This window comes from Pangasianodon hypophthalmus, chromosome 6, assembly GCF_027358585.1.
Source record: "Pangasianodon hypophthalmus isolate fPanHyp1 chromosome 6, fPanHyp1.pri, whole genome shotgun sequence".
Lineage (NCBI taxonomy): Eukaryota > Metazoa > Chordata > Actinopteri > Siluriformes > Pangasiidae > Pangasianodon > Pangasianodon hypophthalmus.
The window spans coordinates 19,267,575-19,290,769 of record NC_069715.1 but is presented as its reverse complement, the minus strand read 5'-3'; the positions used below and the strand labels follow the sequence as shown (position 1 = coordinate 19,290,769).

The following is a 23,195-nucleotide window of genomic DNA, read 5'->3' as shown; positions in this document are numbered from 1 at the left end:
CCTTTTTTCTCCTTAACGTGTCATGAAATAATGAGGAAACAGGCCACATCTGGCCAAGAAACTGCTTCATTCAACTGTCCAATTACTTTTGAGCCTGTGAAAATGCAGGGATTATGTTAAAAAAAAAAAAAAAAATAATGTCTGTAATTCCTAAGCAGTTAATGCAATATTTTTGTTAAACCCCTTGAATTAAAGGTGAAAATCTACACTTCAACCACATCTTGATTGCTTCATTTCAAATCCATTTTTGGTGGTGTACACAGACAAAATTACAAAAGTTGTGTCACTGTCCAAATACTTATGGACCTGACTTATTGATTCATTGCTAGAAAAAGGTTCCATTATTCCATATCAATATTCACCAGTGAATTCGCCACTCCTAGCGATTAAGAAGAACAGTAAATACCATCAAGATCTCTTTTTCAAGATCTCAGGTTGGAGAATGCAGCCATCAACCCTGCCACTCCAATTGTACAGAATCCAACAATACTGTCTAACATCCCACAAAATTCTCAGTGGTTTTCTGTAACTGACCTGGCAAATGCCTTTTTCTCAATTCCTGTTGAGCCTGACAGCCAGTGTTCGTTTGCTTTCACTTTCAACTGGAAACAGTACACTTGGATGGTGATGCTGCACGGTTTTATTGACTCTCCTGAAATTCTCAACTCAACTGTTGCGCAACTTAGAGGCATTTAGAGGCATACTTTGTTATGTAGATGATCTAATGCTGACCAGCCCTTCTAAATAAGTATGTGAGGCTGTCACAGACTTGGCTACATTTTCGAGCAGAAAATGGGCATAAGTGTGCTAAAGATAAGGTGTAGTTGGTGCAAAACTCAATAAAGTATCTGGGCTGCTTGCCACCATATGGACCTAGAGCACATCAATTTTTAATGCCCAGGCCTGAAAAAAAAGAAACGGGTCATCAGTCTTCTTGGTGTTATGGGGTATCATAGAGCATGGTTAATTGACTACACTGAAATCTCTTATCCATTTCCCGATCTGGCACATGGTGAAAAACTCAACATGCATGATGCCGTGCAGTAGACAAAGCATTTCACCAGTTAAACACTGCAATTGCATCTCCTCCTTACCTCTTTAATCCTGACTACTCCAAACCATTCAGGTTATACATGCAAGAGTCTAATGGTTTTTCGTCTGGCATTTTAACACAATTACACAGGGAGAGACAGAAACCTATTACTCTAAGCATTTAGAGCCAGTTTTGTACAGCCATCCTCCCTTGCATTCCTTCCCGCCACAGCCGAGGCCATGCTCAGTTCATCTGATCTAGGTGCAATTCATGAACTGCATGTTTATGTACATAATGTTCATAAATAATTACTTTGGCACACACTATGCACTTTTCAAATGCCAGACTGCTCACATTCCAGAACATTCTCTTTTCACTCAAATGTTACGATACACCAGTGTAACATCAAATCCTTCTACATTGCTACAAATCCTAATTCTGAGGATGGAGCTCCTCATGACTGTTTGACAGTTCTGGACACTGGACAAAACCTAGACCTAACTTACGCAATCAGCCAGACATTAATACAGATATGATATTATTTGTGGATGGCTCTAGCCTCCATATAGATGACGGGTTGCCACTACATATGCGATTGACACCTAGCACTCTGTGGTTGAGGAATACAGACTTGCTGGTTTCCCCTCCCCACGGGCAGCTGAGCTGTTCACTTTAACCAGGTCATCTACCTTGCTTGTGATAAATCTGCTACAATTTTCAATGACAGTAATTATGCCTTTAAATACACTCATGACGTGGGTATACTGTGGAAGCATAGGGGTTTCCTCACACCAGCTGGCAAACCAATTACCCACCAAAATCTCATCAACAATCTACTAGATGCCATTATTAACACAACACACTATATAAATATATATAAAACTATAAAATACTGTTTCACTTTCTAATACAAATGATCTCTGTCTCTTTCAGGAGTCTGCTATAGAAGCTGAACTCAGGCTCTGGAAAGCAGAGAGAAAGACTCAGTCACACAACTAAACAAAAAAATTGACTAAAATCACAATAGACAAGGGCCTGAATTGGGTCCAGACCCTTCCACTCATTTAACTGTACCTTTCAGGTTAGGCCTGACAGAAGGTTCCCTGCAACAAGTGGATTAGAATATGATAAAGTATATGGCCAGTTTGTGCAAAACTTTAGTCTGTGCTTTCGCAGTTGCAAGTAGCATTGCCTGCAGTGGCAATGCTATAAATAAGAATTATTTATTCAGATTCATTCATTCAAGATTCATCGATTCATTCATTTTTCAATGGCTTTGTGTTTTTATTTTAGTTAACAGTTATGCAATGCAGTAATTCTTGGGGTCTACTCACAAATTTCCTGGGCCATGTCACTGAATTTTTTTAAATTCCATATAATATTTACAGAGTTGGACACATTTTGTATCAGATTCAATGGTTGGGCCATATAGTGAGTTTTATGGGTGGTTCTTTAAATGTTTATCCCTACCTAAAGTAACTAATCTCTTTAGATAAAGGTAATTCTACCTGAAATTGCACAAATATTTGTTGCACTTTCAATTAACTTCAGAGGGGGATTGACATTAGCCTACCCTGTGATTACAGAATGCCAAGGAGGGAAAGAAAATTGAGAATCATTCAAATAGGATCTGCAAAATGCAGCAACAGGTAGTTCCTCATTAAAAAGGTGGATCCAGAGTTCAAGCAAAAGGGAAAAAGATGGACCCAGAGTTCCAAGAGAAGGGAAAGATCAAGATATGGTTGCAGAAAGTCTTCCAATGGCCATGCCATACGCAGGCTAGGGGACTAACAGAACACATGTAATGGTTATGCGTAATCAGTAAACAGAAAAAGTAATGGTATTCCAATACAGCTACAAATAAGATGTAATCAGATTACTGATGTCAGATAATCAGATTACTGAGTTATATGTCAGGATTATATTTTAAAAATGAAATTTTAAGTAAGGGTCATTCCATGCCAAATCACCCAAAAACTGAAAATCTTCCCAGGTCACCATTTCAGATTTCGTACCTACACACGAGTTATGAACATAAGCAAAATCTTTTGCTGTAATTCTTTCTGTTTTTTGTGATATATGGTTTTAAAGATGGGACATCCTCGACTAGCTCTGAACATGGCAAATTCTATTCTCATTTTAGAGCAGTGGTTTTCAACTGGTTTTGCTTCAGGACCCAAATTTTACGTGGGACAGCAAGTCACAGCAATGCTATCCATTGCATAGCCCTAATAAAGTTGGATAATAATCATTTACTACCTCAGATAGCAGGAAATAAATCAACTTACATTGAGCTGTTAATGTTGTACCTACTGTATTTACAATGGGAAATATCAGTTTATTTACTGCAGTGCATATGCTTATTCAAGTGCAAAATTATTCAGATGACATTAATATGAAAACAAGCCACTATATAAATGAATAACCATAACCTGAGTAATTGTAATTTACCTAGCTTAACAAACACTGACCTAAATACTGAATTACAAACTGTACATTCAATATGAAAAATGCACAACTGTTAAATGCATAAACATGAGATTTAACAAGAACAGAGCTGAAATAATAGCCTGTGCAACTCAATGGGAAACCTAAGGGTGTGATTTCATTTTGATACGTGTCTCAAAATCAGGATGGAACAATCGGATACATCTGTGGATTCGTCTAGTTGGAGTGCATAATAGTCATCTGCCTTAATGCATGTTACTGTCTGCTGCTTTATGTCCTCAGACACATCTTGTATTCTCCCCCAGATGGTGTCATTGGAGATCTGGATTTTTTTTTTCTCAACTGATTTATGACAGATTCGTTTAGGAGCGCTTTGGTCGTGACGACAAAACAAAGCAGGTAAAATAAGATCCTCTGCAATGGTGTGGGTTATCATTTGCATTTAGCAAGTTTTTTTTTTTTTTTTTTGCCCTTCCCAGCAGTCTATAACCCAATAATAAAGGGCCTGCACCCCATTTTTGGATCTCAACCCACTAGTTGAGAAACACTGTTTTAGAGAACTCTCTCTCTGCACTCACTTGCACTCATGCATCTTGCTCAGCTTTGAGACGTGTGATACCTGTTACCCATACCGTGTTAAACATTTGCCACAACTATGTTTGAAGGCATATTTGGTCTGCCCATGGGAAAGGAATGAATGCTTTAACTTACTGTGGCTCATTTATCTTCTATATAGATCTGGATGTTGCTTCAAGTCGTAGCTTGACACAGTGTAGCACTGGAGACAATTAAACGAGGTATTCCACAAACTTGACTTGTGGATTATTATACGACAAATGTGGATTATTACGAGTTAGTGATTTCACAGAAAAAGAACAAAAACTCTTGAACTGGAGAGCAGAGATACAGCTTGATGATATAATTGATGACACAAGAAAGTGTACACCTCTTGGTATACAAATTTTCTGTGGTACTACTGTGACCCTTTTAAATGCCACAAGAAGCACAAAAACTACTATTGCATACACATTCTCGTGATTCATTTACACCATTTTCCAAAACGGCCATGGAAATAAGAAGAGTATCTGTTGGCCAGACTTGCAACAACTACTTCGAGACAAGGATAAGCAGGGTGAATCTGATGAATTAAAGGTATACCAATCTGGAAGATACATCACCTGTATATATGATGCCCAGTGGTATTTTGGAAATATAGTACAAAGAAATTTGGATGTATTTGTTAACTTAATGAAACAAGGAAAAGATCATTAATTTTCCTAGCCATCAGAGAAAGGAGAAGACCAGTGCTGGATTCCCTTACATCATCTGTACTGTAGAAGCCCAACAGATGACCCACTACAGTGGACTGGCAGACGAAGATTACAAAAAGGTTACTGAACTTTTGCAATATGCTTTGCAATAAGCATTGTTTATTTATGAACTGGTTGTCTACAAAACTAGATTTTTTCTTGCCACATTTTTCTGGTACAGTTTTCATGTAAATAAGAATTACTTGTTAAATGTTGCGTTTTTCCATTGTGATTGTTATCACCAAAAGAAGTAATGAGCTAAATTAAAGCATGATATTTCACCATGAAGCCATTTGAGTTACACCAGAAAAAATAACTGAAGACTGTCTATACACAAATCAGTGTCAGGAGAAAAAAAAAAAAAATCAGGTGTCTGCGTAGTTGCTCACATGGTGAAATCCTGTTTTAAATATAGGCCCTTTTTTGGCATATTTTGCAGAGTCTGGTTTTCAGTCAGCAAAAGCTCAAAGTCATTTGGTTTGAGAGACATTACTTTTGCATTTACAGTAAGTTGTTACCCCAAACAAATCAAATTGACAATATGATGATGATATCTTCATGCTATTTGTCTTTAGAACCCTCTGAAATATGGACATATTTCAAAATGTCCAAAGGGACAAAATTACCAAATTTGGCTCTCTATAAAAGACAAAATATGCCTTCAAACTGAGCTTTGGCAAATGTATTTATGCAGCATTGGTAACAGATTTATGTGGGCTATATGCAAGGTGTGCAGAGATATAGTTCTAAAAAATTAGAACAGTTTTTGCCATGTTAAGAACTTGTTGGAGACACCCCATCATTAAAACCATATATCAGAAAAACTAGAAGGAATCTGACCAAAAGATTATGCATCTTGTTAAAAAAAATAAGAAAATATGAGAGGATGACCTGGAATGCTCTAGCTGATTTGGCACAGAATGACCCATAAAGAACAATACTACCATATACATGCATTGTACATACACTTAATGAGTTTCACAGTTCAAGAGTCACAGTTCAAACTAATTTACTCTTTTGTGAAACAGTTTTCACTATTTGTTCCATCTTAGATAAAGATAGAGAGGATGGGGATATCAGAGTGCCAGAGGATACCAGGGAGAGAAATGATGAAGGTGAAGGTCCCAGTAAGTGAGATGATGAAGGTGAAGATTTTTGGGAGTGATACTGATGAAGATAGAAGGGAGATAGATGACGAAAAGGAACAGTATGAAGTGGATAGATTTGGAAGTGAAATTGAAACTCCAAAAGACAGCACTTTTGTCAGCATTAAAATATCCTGCCCATGTTCCAAAGCACAATATGAAACACGCAGATGTATGGAGTTCAGTTGCTCTATCGGTCCTTATCAACCAGTTCTGAGGTATCCCAAGACAGAAGGTCATTCTTTCCACAGGGACTGGTACAAAGGACACCCCTGGCTAGAGTATTCTGTGGCAAATATTTTGTTTTAGTTGCAGACTGTTTTTGAAGGAGGACAAGTATCAAAGAAATACAGTTTATTGAATAGTTGGAGTTAAGAACTGGAAAAGGCGCACAGAGAAAATTAAGGAACACAAAGAAACAGAAGCACACATGATAGGCAGGGTGAGATGGAGCAACATGGCAAATTTAGCAAAAGCAGACATGACAAGCAAGGCCAAAAAAGAAGAAGAATGACATAAAAACAGAGAAATAATGACCAAACTAATTGATACAACATTATATCTTTCAAAGCAAGATGCTGCATTCAAGGGTCATGATGAGAGTACCACATCATTAAACAAAGGAATCTTCCTTGAATTGTTGCACTTCTTGCTATAAATGACTACCATAAAAATGCACCTTGATAAAATTAACCAAATCAGGTCCCAACAGAAAGAAAAGCACAGAGGTCTCCGTTTTCCAATAAAACACAAAATGACTTAATTAAGGCACGTGCCACTTATTTCAGTCATTCGTGAAGAGATGGAGGAGTCCAAAATATTCTGTAGTCTCATCTAGGAGAATGGAGATGTTTCTCATGTAGAACAAGTATCCTTTGTTGTTTGTTACATCGATAAGATAGAAATTAAGGAGTGCTTTTTACAAGGTAAAGAGTTAGAGACTGTTGTAATGGCCTTGAGGAGAATGGATTAAAAGTGGAAAACATCAGGGGCCAAGGCTATGATGAAGCTGCATACGAGAAAAAATATGAGTGGCAGCTACCGGGGTCTGAAGTCTCAAATTCTGAGCCACAATGACAATGCTTTATATGTGCATTGCCATGTTTGAATTTGGTATTAATGAAGAGTGCCAAATCAAGTACTCATTTTTAATTTAGTTGAGAGGCTGTATATTTTCATAGCCTCCTCTCCAAAGCACAATGCAGCATTTGTGAAAATGCAACTGTCAATGTACCCTCCACAGGAGGTCCTTGAGCTGAAGAGACTGTCCAACACATGGTGGGCTTTCAGAGATGATGCCATAAGAGCTGCTTCAGGAAATGGCCGAGAGAGATCCACCAGACCCTGCAGCAGATGATTCCCAGATGCTTTTACAAAGTATAGATTTTAAATTCATATTATTGTCTTATATGGAGAATACTACACCCATCATCATCAGAGCCAAGACTGCCATTGCCTCTGCCACACTCCAGCAAAAGAACCTCCACCTCTCATTGTTTTAAACTATTGTGGAAGGGTTTTAGGAAATGCTAAAAGCACTGAGAAAGATTGAGGAGTTCAAGGTCCTCTTACAAAAGCTAAGGTGAAAGCAGATTAGCTGGTGTTGAGGTCCCAGATGAAATACCTGGACAAGCAGATGCAGACAGGTACCTCAATGATACAAGTACAGCTCCCACTCTGTTACAGAGGACCATGAAGTCCAGACCTTAGAGGAGCACTATTGAGGAAAGGTGTTCTTTAACTTTCTAGACATGCTTTGTCAAGAACTAGAGCAAAAAATTAAGGGAAAAGAGGACAGTCCAACTGGGTCAATTCTATCTGGACTTCACTGCCTCACCATCTCATGCAATTGGACAGACATGGTAAATGACAGAGCAGCTTGATCTGTTAGACAGGTTTCCAAATTTATGACACTGAGGAAGAAACAGTTCCATTCAAGTTCCATTCAAGCACTCCATTCTTTCCTATTCTTCATCCACCAGCAATGATCAAGCTATGCTGATGTGCTTCAAAGTCAATGTAGTGGACACAGTTTTCCCTGCCCTGACAAAGCCCCACAACACATATGCCACATTGACAGTGACAACTGCATCAGTAGTGTTCATTTTCTAAACTGAAAATAATAAAGACTCACCTCTGAAACAGATGGGAAGTCAGGCTCTCTGATCCACTGCTTTTTTCCATTGAGAGGAACTTCCCTATAGACCATAATCAGGTCACTGACATTTATAAACACATGGCCAAACAAAGAATTTGCTACTGCCTTCTGCATTTGAAAAGACTTTGAAAAAGAATTGTGTTGTAAATAGTTAAATAGTTTAATAAATGGTTAAGTAGTTAATCATTCCCTATCTGATTTTGTTACTGTAAAATTAAGTCACTTGCTAAAGCAATGTTAATCTTAACTGAGGCTGTGAACTCCTTCAACACATGCGTCTTGGCTGGTGAGCCCCCTCGTTGTTAATATTTTTGCCCATGCCCCTCAGACAATCTGAGTACTCCACTGGCGATGGTCATCCTATTGGTGTTAGCTGGTAATCAGAGGGTCTCTAAAAAATTAATCTTCTTTTTCCCTTTATTGTTTTAGGCACCAGCACAAGAAGACTCTGTGCATGGAGAGCTGTAGACATGCAGCAAAACAGCTGAAGCCAAAAGCGCACACAAAAATCAGCTGGAGCCAAAAGAGCACATTTCATGTCAGTCTTAAAAAATAAAGTGTATTTCTATCCAATCGCTTACTGTATGTGTTTATTCTTATGCCACAAATAATATAGTACTATAATACAGCGATACCCAGGCAGGCATAAATAAAATAAAGGCTATATTCTGGCCCTGCTGCAAGTAAGTTGCACCTCGACAGATGTGGTTGAAGGACTATTTCCAAATACATGGACTTTCATCCTATACGCAGTGACACCTTTGGAGAGAAGCGGAGAAAGTTGCTGTGATCCTCCCTTACCACAAAGCTATGGAACATCTGCTCAATATCAGAAGTAAATGCCACTGCCTCTTTTCTGAAGTGCAGCAAAACATCCAGCAAGGATTTGTTTAGGTCAGGTCGAAAGAGAAGCACTTGATTCAAAGATAGGGTGTTTTACTGGGCACTAGAGTCAAAACAAACTCTAATTTGTCCTGGCTTACTGGGGTGGTAGACACCGAATATAGGTAAATACCAGACAAACTTATGAAGAAATGGCATGATCCTTGCTGCCTAGCCTCTCTTTCACCTGTATCTGATTAGGAAATGGATCATTTAAACTTGGACATCCATTGAGTAGTATGTTTGTGTGAAATTCATTAATAGCGCTAGGTTTGTGTGCTGACCCTAAGCAGATATTTGCAACCATCACCCAGCCAAAGTCTAGTTTTTGGGCGTTTGTTGCATTGTTCAGGCCATTATGCTGTTTCCTTACTTGGTGAACCTCTCTCTCCCCAAGAGCAGCAGAATTGAGCATTTAGATCAGTCTCTGGTATTATATAAGCTATAGATTTTAGATGTGGGAATTGGTGTGCAATGGTAGGAGAAGGGATCTCAGAACGGTCTTCAGGCATGTAATTACACTCAGTAAGTGTTGGGAGTGACATGATTTCCATCCATAGATACAGCCTGGAATCCAGTGGCTCTTCTTCCTGAAGTTTCTGCCACCCCAGCACAGGTTTGAAGAGTGGATGCTCTGTCCCTTTTACTCTGAACAGATCAACAAACTCAGACCCAGCTAAAGAGCTATTACTCTGCTCATTGAGCACTACATGTATCTTCACCATACTCTCTGTATTACCCTCAGGAAACACTCTTATCAGGCCTATCTTTGAGCATGATTTGGAACTTTGACTTTCTCCACAAATCTCTGTACATTGTGCTGCGATGTCAGTGGGAGGACTTTTACCATTCTCCCCACAATGCTCTGATGAGCGGTCTTTTAAAGTCTTCATCTGTCAGGAAGCATTGTGCTTGAAATGACCTCAGTAGTGGCACACTTAGCACAACCCAGACAACAGAGCCATTGGTCTTCAATAGACTCATTAGTGGAACTTCTTGTATGAAAAAACCCAGCTGTTGCTGTAACACCTGTCTTGTGGGTGGATATACCAAATCCTCTCTGCATTTGCCTTTTAACCAATGGCTCTGTCTTTGTCTGGGTTCTGCTAAGTGTGCCACTACTGAGGTCATTTCAAGCACAATGCTTCCTGACAGATGAAGTCAGCAAGAAAGGAAAATGGTGTGAATGTAACATTATACTTCCTTTTGTACTCCTTTTGAACCTTGATAAATCTATTTTTCCTGCAGGTGATAAAGCAACTTCTTCATGCTTGGATTGACCCCTAAGAAAGCCTTTTGGTAAGAAAGCCCGGCTAGGCTGCTGACTGTATCTCAGTGGACCCCAGTGTCACGTCTCATGATGCCACAGCTGAGAGTCACACATGGTGGAAGAAGTCAGTGGCGAAACATTTTCATGCCTGAGAATACATCCAGACAACAAGACTCTATGGACAGAAACTGTGCTGTTCTTTGCTTAGCAGTTTGGTATTTTCTATATAGGTATTTTGTCATTTTCATTGGTTTATCTAATTTTTTTAGATAATAATATATTTCTTGAAATATGTTTTAATTATTTAAATTGCATTTTAATGTATATTGTAGTAAAATATACATGCATAAAAAAAGTAAGTAGAATTTAAGTCAAGTGTCACATAATACAAATTAAATAGTATTCATTAAATATATTTTCAAATATATTTTTAAGAAACAAAAATGTAAATGAATGTTTTTGGTTTTGTTGTTCAAATTAACTGGATTATTTAACACAGCCCTTGTATCAAACTTTTAATAGTTGCCCAAGCTCTTTAAAACGCATTAATGGCAAATGACTAATACATTCCAGAAAAGTAAAAGTAAGCTTAAAGTATTTTTTTTTTCCCCTAATGATGAAGTTCTAATTACAATGTATTCAAGTCACCTATGCGAGTCAAATAATATTGAAAAGGCTGAACAACAGAAACGATCTATGACAGAGTTATGATGAACCAATTTGAAGTACTTTAGCAACCCGGCAAGTCAGGACCTACACATAACTAAACTGTGTGGTCAGATTAACCGTTTGGTTATGTAGTGACCAGGCGCTGGGTTTCAGAAATGACTCGAACTGTGTTACCTTTAAGAGCGTGTGATTATTCGAGTCCTAATCCCGGTGTACTTCAATCACTGTCGCTTTTGTAAAAGAGTGCGCACTGAAGGGTGTTTAATGTACTGTCCTAACAAAATAAACTGATTTGAATATATTGACATTGTTGATAAAGATAACAAAATAAAAAGTTTGAAACTCGAGGCGCACTACGACCAACATTTTAAGAAGGCAGATAATATTTGTGCGATTTTAGAGTAGGTCAGTATTCTTGGACCCTTGCTAATGTAGTCCAAATTCAGGTAGACGTACCTGCCCAAATAGCAGGCCACATCTCCGTCCAAAGTATTTTCAAACTCATCCCAAGCACTCGCCCGCCTCTCTCCACTGTGGTCCAACGAGGCCAGATTCATACTTCCGGACGCTTCATGGAAGCGCGAACAAAAATCGTTGTAATTAATACACCCGTCTCCGTCCACGTCAAACTTTTTGAACAAAGACCTTATCTCACCACCCGGAACAATGAGCTCTCGGCAAACTTTAGTGAAATCCTCGTACTCGATTCTTCCCGATTTGTTTCCATCACAGGCGGAAAACAACTTGTGAAGATCTGAGGTATCCATGTATTTAACTCTTAAAAATCTGACATGCCGGATATCGAAAGCCCCTCAGTAAGAGCGGTAACAATGCTCGTTTCTTTTCTTTTCAATGACAGCAATGCAAAGATGAATAAAACATTTAAACCTTTCCGACAAGGACTGACCAATTATTACGGCCACGCATCATTGGGCTCTAAAAAGCGATTGGCTAACGATGAATGAGGGCGTGGAAAAAGGCTTCGCCTCCAGCAGGCATGTTGCTTTTAAATGACCACATAACATGTAAGTGTTTTGATCGAAATTTCACCCTGGACAGTATATAGGGAATATGAAAGAGAACATTCAGCTGGCCCCTGAAATCCCACAATGCTCTGCAAGTTCTGCGTCCCAGTGATGCAACCCAGAGGGTACAAAATACCCATTATGCACTTTGGGCACTGTTTCGGCCGAGAAACGCTGTTAATGCTAAAATTCTCGTACCTCTCCCTACCGTATAGTATCATTTTGGCTGTTTTAGCCAATTTTAAAGTGATCACGACTATGCCATGCACAGTGAGAATCCTGAAGGGTCCCCCTTTTAGGGATCAAAAAACTGTCGTTTTAAGTGCACTTATCAAGGCAGAAAATTGTGCTAATCTTGAGCTATCACTGACATACCTCTTTGCTGATGTCTGTTTCTGTAGCCTAAAGTAAGTGTGTAATAAGAACAGAATGCGGGGTTAAACAGTTGCTTACTACTTATGTCATTAAATGTAGGTGATAGGTGAACTTTTGTAGGCGAAACCAAAGTTTCCGGTTGCTGCTTCCACTTTTCAGTTTATAGAATAACACTGCAGAACTAGGCAATACTTGAATTTGGATTACTGATACTGGCAGTGACCAAAGTAAAAAGGCTGCTACATAAAAATTTCAATAATTCATGTTCTGTGCCTTGAAAACAGCATTGTACCTCACAGCAAATTAATTTATGTACACAGCTGAGGCCAAAAGTTTACATACATGTAGACCTCTTCATAAGAGGTCATTTCAAAATAATAGCTAATAGACATATATATTTAATTTTTATATATTTATTTATATTTTGTATTTACTATGTCAGATTTTCAGTGGGTCAAAAGTTTACATACACTTTACCCCTATTCGGATTGGATTAGTTTATCAGGGGGACATTGGTTATAAATTTTTTATATGCCTCACTGATAAAAATCTCTGGACAACAATAATTACCAGAGGAGGAGTGAGTTTCTAGCGGGTTGAATTTTCTATGAACCTGGATGTTTGTATCACGTGGTGATATGGTCACACTCCATTCACAACATGCCGTCTAAGTGGTCGGATTGGCACTGGGGTAGAAAAGAGACACAGGCTCTCATTTAGTTTAGGGTGAGCCAACGTTCCAGCAACAATTTGAAAATACAATACAACAACAATTACAAATTATATGAGAAGCATCCATTTTTCATTTCGTGACCCCATGTATATTAAATCCCGGAAAGGGGTTAAGTTACTATATGGTATTTAGTATTGGTATTTGGTGACATTGCAGACTTCAGTCTGGCTTTTGTTTTGCAAATCTTAGAGTAGGTGCGTTTTTCTTGCATGACAGCCTTTCAGGCCATGGTGAATGTATATACTCTGGTAGACCATTATATATGCTACAGGTACAAGTACTCAAAACTCCAAAAGTATTGGAATGGCAATCTTGGTTTTGAGATCAAAAGATGAATATGAGACAGCTGATCAGAATTTCAGCTTTCATTTCATGATATTTACATGAAATACATATTTATTAGATGTGGTTAGGCCACAGCGCTCTCACTGGTGCAGCCTGGGTTCAATTCCTGGCCAGGGAACCAACCCCAGCCACTGGGGTTGTGTGCAACAGTGCGCTCTTAGTGCCGGTCCCAAGCCCGGATAAAATCAGGGAGGCTTGTGTCAGGAAGGACATCTGGAAATTCTGTGCCAAATCAAATATGCAGACAAATGATTCGCTGTGGCAACTCTAACAGGAGCAGCTGAAAGAGGAACAACAGCAACATATTTACTAGATGTGTTAACCATTTCTCACAGTATGGTGGCATTTCATTCCACCGGCAGACATTTTCAATCAGTATAAACTAATTAACTATTTTATCACTGCAAGTCTGTTATACAGTGCCTTGCAAAAGTATTCACCCCCCTTTGCCTTTTTCCTATTTTGTTGCATTATAACCTGGAATTTAAATGGATTGATTTTTCAAATGATTTACATTTGATTTACACAACATGCTTACAATTTCTGAGATGCAAAATATTTTTTATTGTGAAGCAAACAAAAAATGACCAAAAAACAGAAAACTTGGGTGTGCATAACTATTCACCCCCTCAAAGTTAGTACTTTTAATCACAAACCACTGTTCAAAGAAGACTTAAGCAGAAATATAGAGGCCATACCACAAGATGCATACCACTCATCTGCAGCAAAAATTGGATGGCCAGATTGTAATTGGAAGAAATACAGAGATGAGTCACAAAAGTTCCGGAACCAAGATTAATGTCTACCAAATTGATGGAAAGGCCAAAGTGTGGAGAAAGAAAGGATCTGCTCATGATCCAAAACATACGAGCTCATCGGTAAAGCAAGGTCATGGCTTGGGCTTGCATGACTGCTTCTGGAACAGGTTCACTCATTTTTATTGATGATGTAACTCATGATGGTAGCAGCAGAATGGATTCAGAAATCTACGGAAACATTCTGTCTGCCAATTTACAGAGAAATGCATCGATCTGATTGGTAGGAACTTCATCATGCAGCAAGATAATGACCCAAAACACACTGCTAACTCAAAAAAGGACTTTATCAGGGGGAAAAAGTGGAAGATTTTAGAGTGGCCAAGTTAATCACCAGACCTTAACACAATTGAGCATTTATTTCACCTCCTGAAGAGGAGACCAAAGGGAGAAACCCCCCAAAACAAACAATACCTGAAAGAGGCAGCGAGCATCACAAAAGAAGAAACCAACAATTTGGTGATGTCAGTGAGTCGCAGGCATGATGCTGTTATTGCAAGCAAAGAATATGCAACCAAATAGCTTGCATAACCAAGCACCAAGTGCTACTTACTTTAATTTACTTCAAGACTTATCTGTTCCTATACTTTTGCTGATGCAAAAGTTTTTATGTTGTTTAACACATCTAGATGTAAATAACAGGAAATAAAAGCGTGTGTATAGGTGGTGGTGTATAGCACAAACAAATGAATTGGCCTTGCTGTTCCAATAGTTTTGTGCGTAAATATATATATATATATATATATATATATATATATATATATATATATATATATATATATATATACAAAACTATTGGAACAGCAAGGCCAATTCATTTGTATATATATAGTTTAGTATAGTATATATATAATGTTCATTTACTACCTGAATGATTTTGATCCTGCAGCAGGAGGTAACTGGAAAATCCAGAGGAATCCCATGCAGACACAGGGAGAATATGCAGAACACCACGTATGATACAGACACATTTAGAAGAAGAATCCTTTATTTGTCTCATCTACATTATAGCACAGCACATTCATTTCTTCACATACCCCAGCTTATTAGGAAGCTGGAGTCAGACTGCAGGGTCAGCCATGATACAGCGCCCATGGAGCAGAGAGGGTTAAGGACCTTGCTCAAGGGCCCAACAGCAGCAGATTGGCGGCAGAAGGCCCCAACCTTCTGATCAGTAACCCAGAGCCTTAACCTTTGAGCCACCACTGCCCACTACACAGTTGACAATTGTCAGACATATGTGTCCTTTGTACAGCTGTCCACCCATGGAGATGTATGAATCAAAAATGTCATAACATCACTCTGCTTATTTTCCTTTCAGGCGTGTTCTGCTCCTTATCTAAAACTATATTACCTCTCCATTGTTGTAGTTTTTGTGCAACTCCACCTTATGTTATCAGTGGACTCCTCCAAGTTTGACTGTTTGACATTGCTAAAACTTTAATGGCTGCATGGCTGAACCTACACGAAACCAATGTATTGACTAAAGATTCAGTCCTAGTTAACATTTATTACTTCCCCCAAAAAACTACATACAGGCAAACTTGATGATGTATAGGAAGCAGAGTGATAAGCTGCCCATAATGGGATGGGTTAGCATTAGCATAAGCCATGGGTATTCAGCTACAATTTGTGATGGTCCAGACACATATAATCCCTTACTTGCAAAGCCTCAGATAAGCAAATAACATGTATAACTGAATGGCAACAACAATTACCTTTAATGCTTAACCATTAGTGATTAGTTCATGGGTATAAATAAGACAATTTGCAGTGGTTATTATTTTTTTTTTTTTGCCCTGGTTCTTCACATAACCACTTTTTACTAGCACCATGGACTCTGAAATAGAATTTTTTTAAAAATTTATTCTACTTCTATCTGCCTTCACAACTGTTTTATTATTATTATTATTATTATTATTATTATTATTACTATAACTGCCACAATACTTTCTAACAAAATTAGTTGGGTCTATTTTCCAAAATATTATCAAATTATTCATATCATATATCACTTCATAACTGTCTGCTTGTATTTAAAATGTTCACTAGCATGACACAGCATGCACACCTCTACTCTGAACTAATGTGACTTGTCTGTTTTAAATTTGAAGTGGAGAATAAAGGCATACTTTTTTGTCCATTCATCTTTAAACACTGACTTTTTTTTTTAACATACCATGTCTTTATTTCTTTATTAACTAATCAGACGAAAGGGTAAATGGAAAAACAACTTCCCTTTCTGACCTCTCTGGCTCACTCTGTAGCTAGTCTTTGGTCCAATGAGCTGCCTTCAGCTAAATAATTTACACAAAAGCATGCCATTCGATAAGCTGAAAATCTGGTACAGAAGCAGAGCTAATTCATGTTTAGAAAACTGGAGTCACGGTACTACAGCCAGGTTTTTTCCATATGTTTTTGGCGCTGCTTCAGTATTTTTTTCAGGCACTTCATTCGATCTGCTAAAATACTTTGACAGGTCTGCACCCGGACTGTGGTCTACTAGTTGGTGATCCATGGCATAAGGCATTGTGTAAATGTAACAGATGTATTTGAATCTTAGGTAGGCACATACAGTCATGGAAAAAAGAAAGTACACCCTTCTTCAATTCCATGTTTTTATTTATCAGGGCCTAAATAACAATTGTGTGGTTGTCACCAACTTCTATAAACAAATAACCTCAAGTGACAACAAAATAAACAACAGAATTCAATATGTAGTAATTTTTCCCCAAAAAGTAAACCAACATTCAGAAACCAGGTGCAAAAAAGTCCCTTTTTCACCCTTTCCTCCCAAATAAACATTGTTATTGGTATTTTTTTATAAGTATATGGGCTATATGTAGTAAGTAAATATACTTACCTAACCATATATTTACAGTTTACAGAATATAACATTGACTACTTGGTTCACTGTTTGAGGAGGAAAATATGCATCATTTGTCACAGTTAGCTGGCTAACTAGATGCTAACAAAAGATGAACATGTAACCTGCAAATTACTACTTACAAGGCAAGTAAAAAGCAGCATAACTGTTCCAGTAACATAAATTCTGCCATTTGCACTGCCTCAGCTTATGGCAACCACATGCACAGACACGCCTGTCCTTTTTTTATATGGCCTACAGACTATGATCCAACCTCCAGGTTTACCTGGTTTTACTGAATTGAAAGGGAAATTGTTTCGGATTCCACTGTCTTCAGGGCATATATTGATTCTGAGGCTTACAGTCAGGTTCCCACTGGGAGAAAAATTTAGGCAAGGCTTCTCACACCCACCAAGGCCACCCCTTACACCACAACAAATTTGGAGACCACTGACCACCTACTGTAATGTACACTTACTGACCAGTTTATCAGGAACCCCTGTACATCTGCTCATTCTTGAGGCAGCAGCTCAGTGCATGAAGTCATGTAGGCATATGTCAAGAGCTTCAGTTAAGATCAGAAAAATCAGAATAGTTGAAAAATGTGATCTAAGTAATTTTATGCAGGTCAGGTTTGTTTGTGCCAGACAAGGTGGTTTGAGTATTTCAGAAACAGCTGATCTCCTGTGATGTATAAGAGTCTCTAGAGTTTACAAAGAATTGTGTGGGGAAAAAAAAAAAAAAGACGTGTTGTCACATTGTCAGGTATTGCCCTCTCGTGCTGAGTATCCGAGCGCTCAGCACGCTTAAGCTACCGGCAGCACGACAGCACGCACTTCCGGGTTAGGACTTTATTTACGTTAACATGTGTTTTTTGGTTTCATTCATGTCCTGTCTCCACTCCTGTCTTGTCATTGGTTGTATCCTTCATGTGTCATGTCCTGTATCACCTGTTCCTAGTTTCCCCCTAGTAACAAACCTGGCCAGCAGGAGCCATCTCTGCTCTTCAGGACTGTTTCGAGCACACTGACTGGCACGTGTTCAGAGAAGCTGCAACCGATGGTGACTCCACCAACTTGGAGGAATATATGGCATCGATGACATCACTGTCTCCAAGACCATCACTACACGCTCCAACCAGAATCCATGGATGACCACAGAGGCGCGTGCGCTGCTGAGGACCTGGGATGCCGCCTTAAGAGCAGATGACAAGGCGGCCCTAAGAACAGTGAGGGCCAGACCGTCTCGGGCCATCAGAGAGGCAAAGCGCGCACATGACACATGACAAGGAGACATACTGTATGTTCGAATCCTGTTCAAAGACTTTAGCTCATCATTCAACACAATCATTCCTCAGCACCTGATTGGAAAGCTCAGCCGGCTGGGCCCGAACACCTCCTTCTGCAACTGGATCCTGGACTTCCTGACTGGGAGACCTCATTCAGTCGGGATCAGAAGCAGAATCTCCAACACCACCATACTGAGCACTAGGGCCCCCCAGGGCTGTGTGCTGAGTCCACTGCTGTTCACTCTGCTGACTCACAGCTGTGCAACGATGCACAGCTCGAACCACGTCATCAAGTTTGCTGATGACACGACCATGGTGGGTTTGGAAATTGCAACACGACCATCTCTGGTTTGGAAATTGCAATGTCTCGGATCGCAAGATCCTGCAGAGGATAGTGAGGACGGCTGAGAAGATCATCAGAGTTTCTCTTCCCATCACAGACATTTTCACCACATGCTGCGGCTATGTGGATGACCACACGCTCCCCTCACACAAACTCTTCACCATCCTGCCATCTGGCAAAAAGTACCTAAGTATTCGGGCCCTCACATCCAGACTGGGTAACAGTTTCTTCCCCAAGCCATCCGACTCCTCAATACTCAGAGAATGGACTGACACCAACCCACACACACATACACATACACACTCATGATCAACTGAACACCAGTTCACTCCCTTTGCAATTTTTGCACATTTTCTTTCTTAAATTGCTGCTAAAATACTGTACACAAAATACTGTACTGACCTCCTGCACTCTTGCTGTTAACACTATATTTATCAGAATCAGAAACAATTTATTGCCAGGTACAGTAAAGGACACTCTACAGTACTAGGAATTTGTCTTGATGTCAGGTGCAAACACAGAATCAAAGATGCAAAGTCAAGGGGGGATACTGAAATGAAGAATACAAAAATACAAAAATGCAACACAATAACAAGGGTAAAACAATAGTATCATAGTAAATGCATAGTGTCATATGTATCATAGTAAATACACAGTGTTATGTTTACATTTACAGCATTTTACATTTACAGCATTTTACTATTATATTGTTATATATGCACAATCTGTTACATATGGCACTTTGTCCACTTTAGCCACACTACAACTGTGTACTATTTGGTGCTGCACTGTCCTTTACTGTGCCTATTGTCCTGTTTTAGGAAATTTGTACTTGTCTTGCTCTGTTTGCATACGTTTGCACATGTGCACTTTAGGTCTGCGCAGTCTTTAGTTAGTTCTGTGTAGTCTCAGGTAGTTTTGTGTTGTTTTATGTAGCACCATGGTCCTGGAGGAACGTTGTTTCACTTCACTGTGTACTGTACCAGCTGTATATTGTTGAAATGACAATAAAAGCCACTTGACTTGACTTCCCGTGTTTACATGACTGTGATAAGTCCCTGACTACCAGCACTAAGGCAAATGGCCTTGGTCATTTCATGACTCATGTTCTCAGGAAGTCTGCACTATATAACTACTTAGACCTTGCTATGAATGCTGACTATCTTACTGTAAGGTTTTGCTTTAAAAAATATTTTCTCAAAATGTTCCTGTCCATTCTTCATTGTAGCTGAATTTAATGGTCTGCTTGGAGACAGAGGGTATGTGACACTACGCAGCTCAAGAACACAGTGAACTCAGGGTGAGATGGAATATTTGTTTTGTCTGTCCATGTCTCTGCACAGGAAAAAAGGCAAAAAAGCTTACCTCAGAAACTTCATAACTGCCCTCACATGCTGCATATGCCAGTCCCAATCATTACTATAGACTATTATATCATCTAAATCTGCAGTGGCATAGGCACTATGGGGGCATAATACCCAGTCCATTAGTATCTGAAACGTGGCTGGTTCCCCAAAAAGACCGATCGGAAGTGTGACAAATTGGTGTAAACCGAACAGTGTAGAGAAAGCCGTTTTTTCCTTGGACTTTGATGACAAGGGAATCTGCCGATAGCCCTTGGTCAAATCCAGAGTCGAATAAAAAGGAGCTGCACCTAGCCAATCCAAGAGCACATCAATATGTGGCATTGGATAGACATCAAGTTGGGAACCGCGTTAACCTTGGAGAAGTCTACACAAAAATGGACTAGCCCATCAGCCTTGGGTACCAACACATGGTTTCCACCTCTATAATAGATCAAATGGGGAAAACCCTGTAAAGGCCTGAGGAACCTCCCGGACTGCAAATAATAGGGCTTCCTACCATTTAGCCCAATTTTAGCTATGTTTTTGCATGAATTTATGAATCATTTTCTTAAGCGTTTGATTAATGTTCTTCACTAACCCATCAGTTTGAGGATGATAGATGCTGGTGCAGATCACCTTAATCCCCAATAATTTGTAATGTTCACTTAGTGTATGTGATATAAATGATGTGGGATCCTGACTTGGGAGATTACTCAAAGCAGTGATCTGCTATGCTCTTTGTGGGGATCATTCTCAGAGGCACAGCTTCGTTTATCGTGTTGCATTGTCCAACAGAACTAATACAAAGCAATATTCCCATGCTGTCTAATGGCCAGAGGAAATCTCAATAAGAGTGAGAGGGCACAATGGCATGTTTGGGGCAGGTGGATCCACCAGCTGACATTCACAACAAAACGCACACCACCTGCATACATCACCATGGATGCCTTGCCAATAAAAGCAAGCCATTAACCGGGCTACTGCTCTATCCACCCCGAGGTGCCCTGCCATTGGGTTATAATGAGCCATGTGGAAAAGCATTTCCCAGTGGCTTTTGGATACCAACAACTGAGCCATTGTTTTGTCTGTCTGAGTGTCCCGACTCATTTGGTATAAACAATCTCTAATTTATACAGAAATGGGGATAGGTACGAGCTGCCCTAGCCTGAGTTGTTAATCACCAGCAGATAATCCACTAGAAGCTAGCGGCAGAGAGGCAGGTCCACCACCTCAGTCTGGCCCAACATCTCACCGCTTGCCCCACCTGGTCATGGCCATGCAGTAATGTAATGGCGCAAACCTCACACCATGCTACCAACCAGGACCCATGCAGTACTAAATCTGCAGCTAAATCCCTAAATCCCATCCAATTGGTGCCCATAATTACTGGGTGGGAAAGGTGGAGACTAATTCCCACCTTCAGACAGAATGTTCTTTTCTATTATAAGTGATTGTGAGAGTCACCATAGGATACGTGTGCACATCCCTGTGAATACACCACATCTTCACGTCCCAGCACCACTCCAAAGCTTCATCTTGAATCAGGTTTTGGTGGATTAAAGTCTGAACACTGCCCGAATCCACCAAGGCCTGGAGTACACCCCACTGAGTACCGACCAGCACTCTGTATGTCAGATCTGGACTGGGGAGGGCCGTGGAGCCATGGAGATCCAGAGCACCTGACTCGCATCTATCCTCGGGGACTCCGCCTGGAAGTGCCCCAGCTCTCCACAGTTTATGCTAATAACTTTTGAACAGTAAGGGCTAGCAACAAAATTCTTTTTTTCTTGTTTCCATCACAAAAAGTTTTCCAAAAGTTATGGAATTCAAGATGATTAGTCAAACCATTCTTGAATAACGCACAAACAAATTTGACAGTGAGCATGCCAAAAAGCACCAAATGGTCCCTTTAGATTCTGTGGGGCATACTGAGTCAAATGATTTGAAATGTTCCTATGTTGGCTGTTGTGGGTGTCATTTTGAAATTAAAAGAAAAATGCTGTATTTCAGAAATGTGTTAATGGACAGAAATTATAACGAAATTTTTAAAAAATGCTAATAGCTTTTGAATACGTTTGACTATTTTCATAAGACTAGCCTTGATAGATTCCTGCGGTCATGCCGAGAACAGTTGATTATGCCATGGTCAGCCAAATTTGCTGTCCGTCATTTTGAAATGCTTTGAAAACTTTTTTGAACTCCTCTTGGACTGATTTTCCTGACAATCAAATCAGATCATTGTCAGACCATGCCAACAATAAATTATGGAATCCAACTTAATTAGTCAAACCTTTCTCAAAAAAAAAAACATGCAAACGAATTCAACGGTGAGCATGTCGAAATGGACGTGAGGCTATATCTTCGTAATGCTTTAGTGCATTCAGAACAAACTTGGTATATCTCATAGCCATCATGACTTGAGGGTAGCTGCAGAGTTTTGGAACAGTGCCACCTAGTGTTCATGAGTTAAGAAAAAAGCATATTTTTGCTTATGACTTCTGAGTGGTTTGTCATAAAGTCATGATACTGGTCTCTTTAGATTCTGTGGGACATACTGAGTCGAATAATATCAAATTTTTCTATGTCAGCCATTTTGGGTGTTGGCCATTTTGAATTTAGACCTAAAATGCTGTATTTTATGAACACCTTGCTGTGTCATTAGAAAATCGGTATGTGTCATTGGCAGCACGTGCTGAAAGTAGCCAAAAAGTTTCAGGATTATAAAAATTATAATGCAATTTAAAAAAAATGCTAATAGCTTTTGACTACTTTTGCCTATTGCCATGAGACTGGTCTTGACAGATTCCTAGGGTCACACCAAGAACAATGCTATAAATTATTCCATGGTCAGCTGAACTTGCTGTCTGCCATTTTGAAATGCTTTGAAAACATAGTTTTTCAAACTCCTCCTCTATTTTTATTATTATTAGGGCCAAGCACCACAGGTGTGTAGGCACCTGTTGTTTTTGTCAACTTTCTTCTTCTTCTTCTTCTTCTTCCAGATATCGAGTCTATGGCAGCCCTTAGAAGCATGCATAGTGAGGAAAATGTTACGTAAGCAAATTTGATGTCACTGTCACAAACCATCTAACGCCACCAACAGGTCAAAGTTTCATTCATGTTTATGCTAATAACATGCCGAGT

General features: G+C 39.4%; 1 protein-coding gene across 3 annotated transcripts in view; it reads right to left on the bottom strand.

Annotated features, from left to right (window-relative positions):
• Positions 1-11,968, bottom strand: part of zgc:162879 (ras and EF-hand domain-containing protein) — an 81,307-nt gene extending 69,339 nt beyond the window's left edge. Inside the window, exons 1-2 of one of the 3 annotated variants that reach the window (XM_034305494.2) lie at positions 11,372-11,496; positions 8,071-8,134 (exon numbers count right to left, since the gene is read on the bottom strand). In XM_034305494.2, the coding sequence (XP_034161385.2) occupies positions 8,071-8,134; positions 11,372-11,420 (113 nt within the window). In that variant the 5' untranslated portion in view covers positions 11,421-11,496. Of the gene's footprint in view, positions 1-8,070; positions 8,135-11,371 lie in introns of all 3 variants that reach the window. The other 2 variants (XM_026914192.3, XM_026914191.3) reach the window with 2 other exon arrangements.
• Positions 11,969-23,195: the final 11,227 nt, after the last annotated feature.